The sequence below is a fragment of the Macrobrachium nipponense genome, chromosome 6, assembly GCF_015104395.2.
Source record: "Macrobrachium nipponense isolate FS-2020 chromosome 6, ASM1510439v2, whole genome shotgun sequence".
Lineage (NCBI taxonomy): Eukaryota > Metazoa > Arthropoda > Malacostraca > Decapoda > Palaemonidae > Macrobrachium > Macrobrachium nipponense.
In genome coordinates, this window is record NC_061108.1 from 65,926,303 (window position 1) to 65,939,612 (window position 13,310).

The 13,310-nt window shown below is 38.2% G+C and overlaps 1 protein-coding gene across 2 annotated transcripts in view; it reads right to left on the bottom strand.

Moving 5' to 3' along the window:
* LOC135216322 (serine/threonine-protein kinase SIK3-like) overlaps positions 1 to 13,310 on the bottom strand; it is a 1,037,686-nt gene that overhangs the window by 640,274 nt on the left and 384,102 nt on the right. For both annotated transcript variants that reach the window (XM_064251493.1, XM_064251492.1), the window contains exons 5-6: positions 9,923 to 10,046; positions 9,720 to 9,811 (exon numbers count right to left, since the gene is read on the bottom strand). In XM_064251493.1, coding sequence (XP_064107563.1) covers positions 9,720 to 9,811; positions 9,923 to 10,046 — 216 coding nt within the window. The remainder of the gene's footprint in view (positions 1 to 9,719; positions 9,812 to 9,922; positions 10,047 to 13,310) is intronic.

Below are 13,310 nucleotides of genomic sequence, written 5' to 3' on the forward strand. Positions count from 1 at the left end.
GTTCCCTCGCTTGTTTTATATAATTGTCAACTTATTTGTTTCTGTAGCATACATGTTTACCATTAAGTAGCTTTAAGGTTATTAATCTAAGTAGCTTTAAGGTGGTTAAAACATATGGTTTTATCTTTCATGTACTTTTGCACCATTTTGTATCTTTAAGTTGTACAATATACCAACTAATTTTACTTGTGTTTATTTCACCTGCTATTTCAATGTTTTGTGCAGTCTTCCAAGCTTGGTGGAGCCAATTCTCTGGAACTATTTCACGGAGCAACACAGGCTGAGCCCAGAAAAGGGATTTTGACGGAGGAAAAATCTATTTCTGGGCAAGGACCTATGTTGCCCAGTGAAATCCCACCCTCTTATTTTGTATTCCTCACCCTGCTTGGCCCAAGCTTGGGTGCTATCTTCAGGAATGACATCAGAGGTGCTCACTGTAGTAGTAGAGGGTAGTGGGGCTTTAGTTCGGCTCCTCTGTAGTTGAGGTTTTGGCAGAGGAAGAAGCTAAATGGCAAGGGACCTCTGGTAATGGTATCCACTCCCTCTTTATCTATACTGACATGAATAGCAATATTTATACCTAGAAATAGTATCAAAAGAACCTATTTCACTGGGCGACACAGGTCCTTACCCAAAAGTAGATTTTTCCTCTGTCAAAATCCTTAAATATATATATATATATATATATATATATATATATATATATATATATATATACATATCACATCGAGCTACAAATGTCCTTTAATATCTAATTTGCTCTACCTCAGAATTAATATATTTTCATATATGTTAACAGATGGGGTATTTTTTAGTAGATATGAAATTTGTCGGCTCACAGACGCAAATATCGAACCCAACAAATTCAGGACACACAGTGAAGCTTTAAACCACACTGCCACTGTAAGAGGGTTTAAGTTTATGGTGCCTCTCAACTACAAATACCTGTCACTCTCAGGTGTTCATTGTTTTGGAGTCAGCGTCAACCCACCTCGACCTAGGTAACATTGTAGTGCTTTTGTCCGTATGTAGCCATTACATGAGTCATATCACATTACCGTGATTCACATACATACATCGAGCTACAAATGTACTTTAACATCTAATTCAAAGGGGAATTTTTTTAGTTGATAAGAAATTTGTCGGCTCACGAACGCAAACATCAAACCCAACAAACAGGACGCACAATGAAGCCTTAAACCACACCGCTACTGCAAAAGGGTTGTTTATGCCACCTCTCAACTACAAATACCTGTTTGCTCGCAGGTGTTCATTGTTTTGGAGTCTGCATCAACCCACCTCGACCTTGGTAACGTACTGATTTTGTCCACATTTCTATCAATGTGATCCACAATTTGATCTGCAATTATGGACTCAAAAATCTTGCAAATGACCGATGCTAAGACAGATTGGTCTATAATTTCCCGGCTCTTCTCTTGGACCTTTTTTGTAATCTGGGGGCACATTACCTAGTTTCCATCCTTTTGGTCCTTTTCTTTGTTCAGCACTTTTTCTGTAGAGTTTATATAGGTGAGGAACGATCTCTTCTAGCTCTTTAATTTCTCTTGGGTGAATCCCATCCGGGCCAGGAGATTTGAACTTGAGTTTGTCTATTTTGTTTTTAATGTCCTCTTCTGTAAATATTTTGTGCAACGGTTCTGTCCCTTCGTATTTAATAGCAGGTTCCTGTATTGAGGTAGTGTCTTCAATTGTGAACACTAGTAAAAAACTTATTCAATACCTGTGCTTTTTCCAAGTCTGAGTTCACCAGGTTACCTCTACTGTCCCTTAGGGGACCTAAACTATTTTTTATTGGTTTCCTACATGTGCAAAGAATTCTTTTGCATTTTCTTTACAGGCTCATGCAACTTGCTTATCCTCATTTATCTTTGCATTTCTTACTAATTTGTCCACCAATCTACAGAGTTCTTTATGCCTGCTTGCTTCTACTGGTGTTGAGTGTGGGTTCATTGATTTGTGCAATCTGTCTCTTTCTCTTATTGTATTTTTAATTTCTCTGTTGAACCCCTTAGGCTGAGGGTTGCCATTTGTTAGTATTTGCCTTAATGGTATACATCTAGAGCGTTTTTCTGTGTATTCCTCATGAAAGGCTTCCCAGTGTTTATCTATGCCTGTGTTCTCATCGTAATCTAGTTTTAACACACTCCTTTAGCTTTTTTAGATCTTGTGGGTGGTAGTCTAATCTCATTAAGGGGACCGTCCGCTATGGCGGATGACATGTCAACTTGAAAAAATAAAAAATAGAGTTATTACTTGTATTTATGCAGAAACATGCCGTGCATGCTTTCCAGAAGTTTCAGCCAATTATTTTCACAAATAATGAAGATATAGCGGTTTTTAAATGATGACGTCATCGTAACTGCGTCGTCTGTATGACTTGAGTTTGACAGAATCGTTTTTGCGTGTTTATTTTTGCATATTTACAGCGATTTTTTAAGATTTTTTTCGAAATTCTCATACATCTGGTAGCAATGAAAGGTAGTGTGATACTGGGCGAGAAGCGAGCTGCTCTGAGCGGTTATTTATAGGCGAGAGCCGCGAGACTCGAAGAATGACTCAGTTACGCCACAGACGTCAAAGCGGTTACATGCGCGTAGGCACTTGCGTTTGGTTACTAGCTATTTACGTTGTTTTTATAACTTATTAGTGAACTTATAGCAATGCCGAAGTTACCTAAGATCAAGAAGGCTACTCAGCAACTATGGCTAGCAAAATTAGCGAAGGCCAGGAGTGTGCTGAAAGAAAAATGCGAAAATTAATTGTTTTCAGCTGCCCTCATTGTCTCATGTCTCGCCGTCAACATCATTATCTGGTGTCACGCTGAGGGTACTAACACCACTTTTAGGGGTAGGACCACGATCCTTGATGTAGAAATCAACAATAAAAGTACAAATAAAGTAATTATAATCATGTTGCTTTGACTTTTATAAGAAAAAAGCGAAAATTTACATAGCAAATCTTTGGGAGCTCATCTTCTGTTCATAGGACGCTGTCTAGTATGTTGTTTCCTCTGGTAGGTTTGTCAACCCATTGGTGGAGCAATTCATTTTTTACAAAATCTAAAAGTCTCTTTCCCTCTACGTTTGATGTGGAGGTCATTGTGTCCCAGTTGACTGCTGCATTGAAATATCCCATTATTATGCAGTGTTTGTTGTTTATCTCTTGTCCTAGTAATGCATACAGCTCCTCATCAGACATTTGTGATTGGTGGGGAGGTTTGTACACAAGTATTAGTTATCTTCCTCCCTAGGCTGTTTAAGCTGATACCAATCACTTCTTGCATGGTTGTAATTTTACCCTCTATTGGACTGAGGTATCCCTAACATATAACATAACACCACCTTTTCTATTGAGTCTATCTTTATTTAACAATTTATAGCCAGCTATCTGGTACTCTCCTACGAAGTCTCTTGTTGCCTCTTGTATCCATGTTTCTGTGATAACTATTATGTCTAATTCCTCACTTGCCACCAATGCTTTGAAGACATCTACTTTGTTCTGAATAGATTAGATTATGTATTAAACTGCGCCACTCTGAGGGACTTTTCTATCTTCTCTTTTGTCCTCGGTGGCTTTATTAGTTTCCCTTACTATCACTGTTGCCTGCAGGGCTATTACTAACCAGATTCTGGGTGCTTTCTGACTTCCTCCCTTGAAGGTTCAGTTCACTAAAGTGTTTTATGAGGTTTTCTTTGAGAAGCTTACCTATTAGTTTTCCTCCTATTCCCTATAAATCTGTCCCAAAAGTTTACAAACCTAACACATTTTTCTTGGCATATTAGCTCCAGTCTGTCATTGACTCTAATTGCCTTGCTTAGGGAGTAGTGGCTTACATTGGTTCTGGGCAGATTCCTTTAGGGGGACAGTCATGTTTTCTGGCTGCTATCACTCTTCTGCCAATAGCTCTCTTGAATTCATTATTTTTATCCTTTTAAGCTTCTTTCGTTGTGCCTTGTTTAGTACTTGTTTCTGTTTCATTTCTGGTTCTGGTCTTTAGCAATTGTTTTCTAATCTCCACTATACTCTCTCCATTTTCTACTGTTGTTGTTGTTCAATTCCTGTTTTTCTTTCTTAAGGTTCGTAACTTCTCTTCGTAGGTCTCCAATTTCCTTTTTCATCCTGTCTTCTCTTCTCTTACCTTTGAGTTTGTTCTTTGTCAGCTCCTTTAGTTCCTTAGCTAATTCTTCTACTTCCCTCCTCAATTTAACTATCTCCTGTTCTTGTTGACAGGAAAGACAGTCACTGAGACTAGACTACCTACTAGGGCTTTGATGTGCATCCCTCTTTGTAGTCTACAGACCACTTATTTACACTGCATTTCGCCCATCTGTGCTTTAATTTTAACTTTTCTTGAGCCATTTCTGTATTGCTTTCAATATTTCTATCCGTGCTTCTAATTCAGCATTCTTTCTAATGTGACCAGCTGAAAATGAAAAAAGAGGGTTGGTTGAGTACTCCCACAGTCACCGCATCCACTTATCCATGGACAGTTTTCCATAGTACACTGCCAGGATACCTTTTATCACTGCCACACTAGCATACGGTCTCCCTGTTGTTAGACGATCCCAAACCTGTCGCAGTTCCCAACTGAGTAACACAATTTACCCAAACAAATGATTTTTTGCCAGGAGTGAACAGCAGCATCCCTTAAACTACTAAACTTCCAACAGCCATGAACAGCCAGAATCTTATAACCTGAATGCTTCTCCTCCAACCCTGAAAATCCCCAAGGAATGGCCACAATGGCCACACCAGCAGGCCCCACAGGTAGGAAGTTCCACAATCAATGGCACAGAAGCTTGTCTGGGGTTTTAAGTTGGCTAGGACTCCAGCAAGACACAAAAGCTCTGCAACCTCAGAGCAGTCTAGCCTTCACTCACAGGGTAGTGAGCTTAACGGGCACAATAGCAACACTCCATTTATGCATCCCTGGTTGCTCCAGGATCCCTCCAATCCTAGTCTTTGGAAACCTGCAAGCATCTACCCAGTGTTACTTAAAGAGGTTCCAACGCCTCTGTTCTGACGCATGAGGTAGCTGTCAGCTCCTTACACTAATCTTATGTCTAAATTTTATATATGCCTTTTTTTTTAAAGACGTACAAGGAGGAAATCCTTGCAGTCAAAAGATGAAAATAAATCAGAGAGTGGGATGGCAAGGTGGTAAAAAGGTGGTTTGAACGGAAGTAAAGTAGAAGGTTTAAAAGAGGTTACAGCTCGGGGGGGATGCTGCAAAAGCCCTCAAGTATTGCCTACTGTGCACTACAAAAAAAAGGTGCACTGCAGGCATTACAGAGAGAGAGAGAGAGAGAGAGAGAGAGAGAGAGAGAGAGAGAGAGAGAGAGAGAGAGAGAGAGAGAGAGAGAGAGAGAGAGAGAATTTTTAATAAATTTATGGGAGATGGCAAGGACTAACCACAATACAATGTAAACCAAGAACTTACTGTAGCTAATAATTTTTGTTATCATAAACGCATTTGTATATAATCATGAAAATACTAACATGATGTAACAAACCTAGCTTTCTGTTTGGAGGTACGTAAGTGTTCCTGCTGTTCTAAACTACAAACCAGTGGTGGCTCGTCAGTAGGCACTGTGGAACTGCAGCACCCCCAATTGATTTCATATATATGCACAAAATTTTGAATATATACATGAATATGTGAAATTAGGTATAGATTATCAATAATCCTTAAAAAATGATTACCATTATTTTGTTTTTATAAATAAAAAAAGCAAATGAATTGAAACAATATGTGGAACTGCGGTGCTCCGCAGTTCCAATTTTGCTAGCCAGGTGACAATGTGGTAGCCAGCCCCTGCGTAAAGGGGATGGAAGCACTGCCCTCTTGAGCAGTGTTGGTCTAGCTGTTGGAGGGAGAAGGTGTGTTTTGAAATTGTTTTGAAATTCTTCGAAGCTTAATCAATATGTACTATTAGTGATAGAGATCAAATTAGTGACGATACTGATGCTATGTAATGCATAATAATCAACTCAGTGGTGAGTTGTAGTAAATGGAAAAAAATTATAACCACCTTAATGGCAATGAGTAAAATTCAAAATAGTAGCTTTTGGTAGCGGTTCTGCTGCTTTCCTCAAAGAGAGAGAGAGAGAGAGAAGAGAGAGAGAGAGAGAGAGAGAGAGAGAGAGAGAGTGTTTATGCAGTTAATATCAAGGAATTAAAATCAAATTAAGTAATAAACAGCACCCCTATGAATGATAGCAATGAGTCGCAACTGCTACCCACATTTAATAGATATGCTGTATACAGTAGTACAATCCCAAAATACGTACCTGTGCAGTAAATATCATTTCAAAATTATCCTACTGCACTGGAAAATATCAATATATATAAAAAGTAGGCACAGAACAATGTGCAAAGTTACATAGGCAAAATAAAACTTGCTTCTGAATGGTAGCTGATACTTAACCCTTAAACGCAGAGTGGACGTATTTTACGTCGACATTTTTTGTCTCTCGGGTGCCGACTGGACATATTTTACGTCAACATTCAAGTTTTTTTAAAAATTCGCGGAAAAATACTTATAGGCCTACCAGCCGAAAACTCTTGAATCACGCGCCTTGGGGGATGCTGGGAGTTCACGGATCAAGGTGTTGTTTTGTTTACAATCGTTGCGCAAGCGCGAATTTCTTTTTTGCCGCACTAAAAAGTATCGGTGACACATCTCGGAAATTATTTTGTCACTTTGACATAATTTTTGTACCATTTTAAATTAGCCGTTACATGGAGTATTATATATGAAAATGTACACATTTTTATGTAGAATACAACAAAATAATACTCATGATTGTAGCTTTTATCAGTTTTGAGATATTTTCATATAAATAACGATGAGTACCAAAATTTCAACCTTCGGTCAACTTTGACTCTACTGAAACGGTCGAAAAACGTAATTGTAAGCTACAACTCTTATATTTTAGTAATATTCAATCATTTAACTTAATTTTGCAACTAATTGGAAGTCTCTAGCACAATATTTTGATTTATGGTGAATTTATGAAAAAACTTTTTCCTTATGTCTGCTCGGTAACTCTTACGAAAAAAAATCATACATGCGATTGTGGTAATGTTTTCACCATTTTAAAATTAGCCGTTACATAAAGTTTTATATATGGAAATGTGCGTAATTTCATGCACAATACAACTAAAAACAACCCATGGCTGTAGCTTTTATCAGTTTTGAAATATTTTCATATAAAAAATGATAAGTGACAAATTTTCAACCTTCGGTCAACTTTGACTCTACCGAAATGGTCAAAAAATGCAATTTTAAGCTAAAACTCTTATATTCTAGTAATATTCAATCATTTACCTTCATTTTGCAACAAATTGGAAGTCTCTAGCACAATATTTCGATTTATGGTGAATTTATGAAAAAAATAACATTTTCTTTACGTCCGCGCGGTAACTCTTCCGAAAAAATCATACGTGCGATTGTGGTAATGTTTGCACCATTTTAAATTAGCCGTTACATAAAGTTTTATATATGAAAATATGTGCAATTTCATGTAGAATACAGCAAAAAATAATTGAAGGTTGTAGCTTTTATCATTTTTGAAATATTTGCATATAAATCACGATAAATAGAAAAAAACTACGTTCGGTCAATTGTAAGCTAAAACTCTTACAGTCTAGTAATATTCAGTCATTTATCTTCATCTTGAAACAAATTCGAAGTCTCTAGCACAATATTTAGATTTATGGTGAATTTAAAAAAAAAAAACTTTCCTTCCCTCCGAGCGCGGATTCTCCGCCACAAATCTCCGAAATGCGTACGTCCCATTCTCGGAATATTTGCTCCGTTTCATATTAGGCATTTCAGAGAGTTTAATGTATGAAAATGTGCGCAATTTTATGTAGAATAAAACGAAAAATATTTGAAGGTTGTAGCTTTTCTAATTTCCGAAACATTTGCATATACAAAAATATATATAAAAAAATTCAACATTCTGTCAACTTCAACTCGTCAGATATGGTCGAAAACTGCAATTGTAAGCTAATACTCACTCTTACAGTATAGTAATATTCAATCATTTGTCTTCATTTTGAAAAAAAATTGGAAGTCTCAAGGACAATATTTAGATTTATGGTGAATTTTTAAACAAATATTTGTTTACATCCGCGCGTTACAAATTCATGCATTATTTTGTGATAATATTTTCTCTGTGTTGCTTTTATCGTTTTACAATTTGTTATATACCAAAATGATCGCAATTTAGTGTACATTACAACGAAAAAAAATTAACTCGTTACCTTTAACCGTTTTGCGCATAGTGCGATTTGAATACAATTATATATGAAATTTAATATCCCCTTCGGCGTTTAAGGGTTAAGAATAACCTTTGTCAGTTTGTTACATTAATTCTGCAACATGACTGAAATGACATTAGGGTGTTCTGGGATGATATTTTGAGGTATATTTTTGTCTGAACTGTCAAGTTTGGCAATGAACTGGTAAAACAGGCAGTTATAATTTCTTGAGAAAACACCTCCGTGTCCCAAGACAGTCGAACATTACTCACTGCAATGCCCTTCCAGTGGCGTTCAGTCGAAACCTGTCAGTGAGCAACAGGTTCAACAAAGGAGGTGACTACCTGTGGGCAAGCCCCACCAGTCTCCCTTGGACCTCTGGTGTGTCTTCTCCCCGATGAGAGGGAGTAGGACAGTGACCTTTGTCTAGGAGCACTGGTGGAGTGGACAGCCATCTCCTAAGGTACAATACTAACGCTAGGCACTTCACTGGCACTGGCACTCACACTTGTTGTTTTCTCAACAATCGCTCTAAAAGATAACCCTAGTCCATCACTGACTTCACTGAGAAATCAAATTTTTTATCCATCCTTGACTCAAGGCTGGCTATGGTGTCAAGATTAGAAGCATGGGATACCTGTACAAGAGTATGTGACAATGAAGTAGGATAATAGGAGAGATAGCAGACAAAAGTGGGGAAGAGACTGCGGATTTCTTTGCTTCTACAGGCAAAGGAGATGACTTGACACTTTATTTACTTTCAGCTCTAAGAGCCACCTTCCTATTTCAATCCCTATCCATTATCTCAGAATGAGAATTAAAAATATTCCACATCTGCTCATCCCACCCTTGACATTCAATGCAGGCTACCTTCCTGCTACATCCCTATCCTCTACACTTCTCGCACTTAAACGTGTGAATCGTAACTAAACTTAGCCAGTTTTGCAACCTTTGGTGCAAAACCTAAAACCTGATGAGCTAGAATCTTACATAAATGTCCAGGTAAATGCTAAAGCTAATGTAAAGAAATGATTAAGTGAAGCAAAAAAACCACCAAAAGAAGACTTCACCAAATAACTGGAAAATATAAAAAGGGATGAATCAAACTGCTGCGAGAACCACCAACATTGATCGGGAGCCAGCAGGAAACGAATTGTTGGTCGTATGTTCAGCAGTACCAGGTGTTCCTGAAAGTGGGCGGGTCCCTTTCACCTATACTAACAATGGAAGTGCTGCCACCAAATTTGAATTTTCAACTGCCATAGTAGGAAGCTTTCAGCTATGTAATTACTTGTTAAGTCACTTATCAGAAAAGACTGGATTTGGAGAGACCTACACAGCCCAAATAACAAAGGATATACATATCAATATATAGTTCTTGTAAAAATACAGCCAATTAACACTATATTAACAACTCAAAATCCTTTACCTGCAATATCCATTTGTGCTGAAGTATCCTTTCTATGCTAATCCTTTTCTCTGGGTCTACTTGTAACATCCTCCTTATGAGATCTTCACAATCTGTAAATAATTTATAAAACTATTAAATATTCAATAAAAATCTAACTTGGATTTTTCAGCAGTATATCTTCCACAGTGAATCAGTACTTAAGACAAGCAGTTATATCATACCTGATGTCATGAAGAAAGGTACTCTGAATTTCCCCGAGACTACTAATGCTCGTAGATTTTGTAACGTCGAAGCATCAAAGGGCAAATATCCACAAACTAATACATAAAGGATTACCCCTAAACTCTGAAAAAGCAAAATAAAAATTTATACAAAAACCTGCATCTGAAAATAATATCTCTAAAAAATGAGAATTACCAATAATCACAATACCATGAATGATTTTTAAGGGTATTATTATTATTCATTGAATAAATTGTGCTGTCCGGATGCCACTGACTTTGCATTGTAGCTTCTCAATCTCTTAAATTAGCTTTTTTTTAAGCAGCAGGTCAATTAAACAGCAGCTGTCTGAAGTTCATTTATTCCTTGACATTTTGGGAGAGTTAAAAAGGCGAATGAAGTCAGGGGTACAACAATGCCATATTTATACCCACAAACAGGCTTAAAAAAATATTCTTGGTGATTTTTAATCGACTGTCTAAACTAGTGGGAGCTCCTCTAACTGGCTAGGAGCAGAATGATTCACCAAATAGTCTGACCGACTGATGTATGTGCTGATTGGCTGGTGTCAGGTCCAAGGAGTTCTAGTCATACAGTGTACTGCCTAAAGTAACAAGTGGCTGAATTGTTTCCCAGGGGAGCACCTTGCCATTCTCATGATGGTGGTAGGGAGAAGAAGGGTCTCTTGGGTTATGTTTTGTGATGGTTTTCATGGGAGGATGGTGAGGGTCTCCTTATACTGGAGGCAGTGAAGGACGTCGTTGTCGTCGAGGATTTTTGTGCCCTTACAATCTACTGGCATTGGAGGACACTGCTGTGTTCCCTCATGTAGTGCTATAAACATTCCCTTTGTGTAGGTGATTGGCGATTCTCTTGGAGAGTTGAGTCGTAATCATACCAACGTATGAGTGGCAGCACCATTTTCAGGGCACAATATTTGGTAAACCAATCCTCTTCCCTTCATGGGATTGTTGCTAGCAAAGGGGCTGTTACTCATAAGGTACTGGGCAGTCTTCCAATCCTTGTAGTGGATCATTAAGTTGACATTTTTGTTTGCATCAGTAAGTTCTACATGGGCACCAATGATTTTCTTCAGGGCTGCCTCACTTTTCTTATACTGAATATTCATGTTGCCCCTGTAGAGCAGTCTAATGATCCTCTCACTTTTACAGGGGTGTGGTTCTCCTGATGATACCAACTGTCCACAGCATTTTTCATCACCCTGGTGACCTGACAGCAAGAATATCCTTCATCCACCATTGTGTTGGAGCTCATCGAAAGTGATATTCCAAGTACAGTATATCCCCCATTATCACAGGGGTTAGGGACCACAACCACCCACATTAAACAAACATACATGTTAAGTTGGTATTCCTCCCTAAAAAGCCTTATAACTGGCTATTTAAATAGTTCAAACACCAAATATCCACCTCTAAAAATGCTTATAACTGCCCATTTTAAAAGTTTAAAGGCCAAATATACCTCAAAACTATCATCTTAAAACCCTTTATTATAATTTCAAAGTCATTCTTACAACATTACCCTTACAAATATATGGCTCACAACAACATTTTCTCTCCTACAGTATTGAAGCTGTCCCATTTTCATTTTCAGATAGTGGAAACATTGGGAATTTTAAAGTAGAGTTAGATACTGTACAGAGAGTCCCCGTATGGAGGAGTTATGGAGTTCCACTTGACAACATCTGTGTGTGTGTGTGTGTGTGTGTGAGTGTGTGTGTGTGTGTGTGTGTGTGTGTGTGAGAGTGTGTGTGTGAGAGAGAGAGAGAGAGAGAGAGAGAGAGAGTAATTGGTGGTTGGACGGTTAATGACTGTATTGGCTGTTGGCGAGTTCTAAGTTGTCTGTTGGTGCTGTTGATTGTCAGAGTTCTGTGTTGTTTTGAGCTTTTTTTGGCGAGTTTTTGGTCAGTCTTTAGTCAGAAGCTGTAAGAGACAGTAGTGTTGGCAGCATTTTAGTGAAGGCATTGATATTCAGCTGAATTTTGTGTTTTTGTTTATTATTTAGTTGTTGTTAAGTTAGTGTTGTTTGCTTAGAGTTGTTGTGCCTGTGCTGTTGTGATTTTTTTGTGTTGTTTGTGCAGTGGTCTTTTGTTGTGTTGTTGAGTTTTTGTTGCTATATGAGAGGTTGTTGTTGTGTTCCTTGGTTGTTTGCTGTGTTGTAAGTTGTGATTGTGTTCCTTGGTTGTTTGCTGTGTTGTTGAGTTGTGGTTGTGTTCCCTGGTTTCTGTTGTGCTGTTGTGGTCCTTGGTTGTTGTGTTGTTGAGTTGTAGTCCTTGGGTGTTGTTTTGTTATTGTGTTGTTGGGTTGTGGTTCTTGGTGGTTGTTGTTGGTGTCTCAGCGACCTTGACTAACAGACAGCACAGGATAGCCCGGGGTATCGGGAGTGGTTGGTAAGTATATGTGTTTTGTGTGTGTGTGTGTGTGTTTTTTTTTTTTTTTTTTTTTTGTAAGTATAGGCCAATTGTCCTGCGTGTATGCTGTAGTATAAAGAGGAAAGAGTGACAGAGGGTGAGTTTGGCAGCTGGATTGATTAGGTTTATGTGGGGTGGGATTTGCCACTTGTTTTTTTTAAGTTTGTGATCACGCCACACCCGGTTATCGGCGATCCAGTTTTATGGGGCTTGCCTAGCGCTGAAAATAATGAATATTTCAGCCTTGTTTATTTTGTACAGTATAATGTTTCTCTATTCTTCTTATTGCTGTCTTTTAATCCGTACTCAAATTGGCTATTGAAACGCCAATTGGGAGATTCATGTAAAAACGTGGCATTTGTCAAATGGAATGTATTATTACAAATTGGATCTTAAGCCTAACATATAGAAGGTACTAAATGACTAGACAGAAGGAACTAAATGACTAATTCTGGATTCCTCTTTGCCAGGGGCATCCTCTCTCTCTCTCTCTCTCTCTCTCTCTCTCTCTCTCTCTCTCTCTCTCTCTCTCTCTCTCTCTCTCTCTCTCTCTCTCTCCTTTGGACAGTGGATGAATGTTCTCGTGTGTTCACTAACTCTGTTTTGAAGAGAAAACTATTGTAGTCTTATCTATCGTCAAAGGTCATGCCTATTCAGAAGATGGCAGCAGTTTTGGTTTCCACTTTCAATCATCATCTTAATCTGACTCTTTTTAAGGCAATAAAGGAGGATATTTCTGCATAGGAAAATAGGAATTTATCAGACAATCTCTTAAATTATGCATGAAAAAGGCTGCTGCTGCTCTTCCTTTGGGCCCTCCAGTCAAGATTCATTCCCCTTCATCTCAGGACTTATCTTCATCTTCAAAGACCCTTTGAGAGAGAGAGAGAGAGAGAGAGAGAGAGAGAGAGAGAGAGAGAGAGAGAGAGAGAGAGAGAGAGAGAGAGGAATATTCA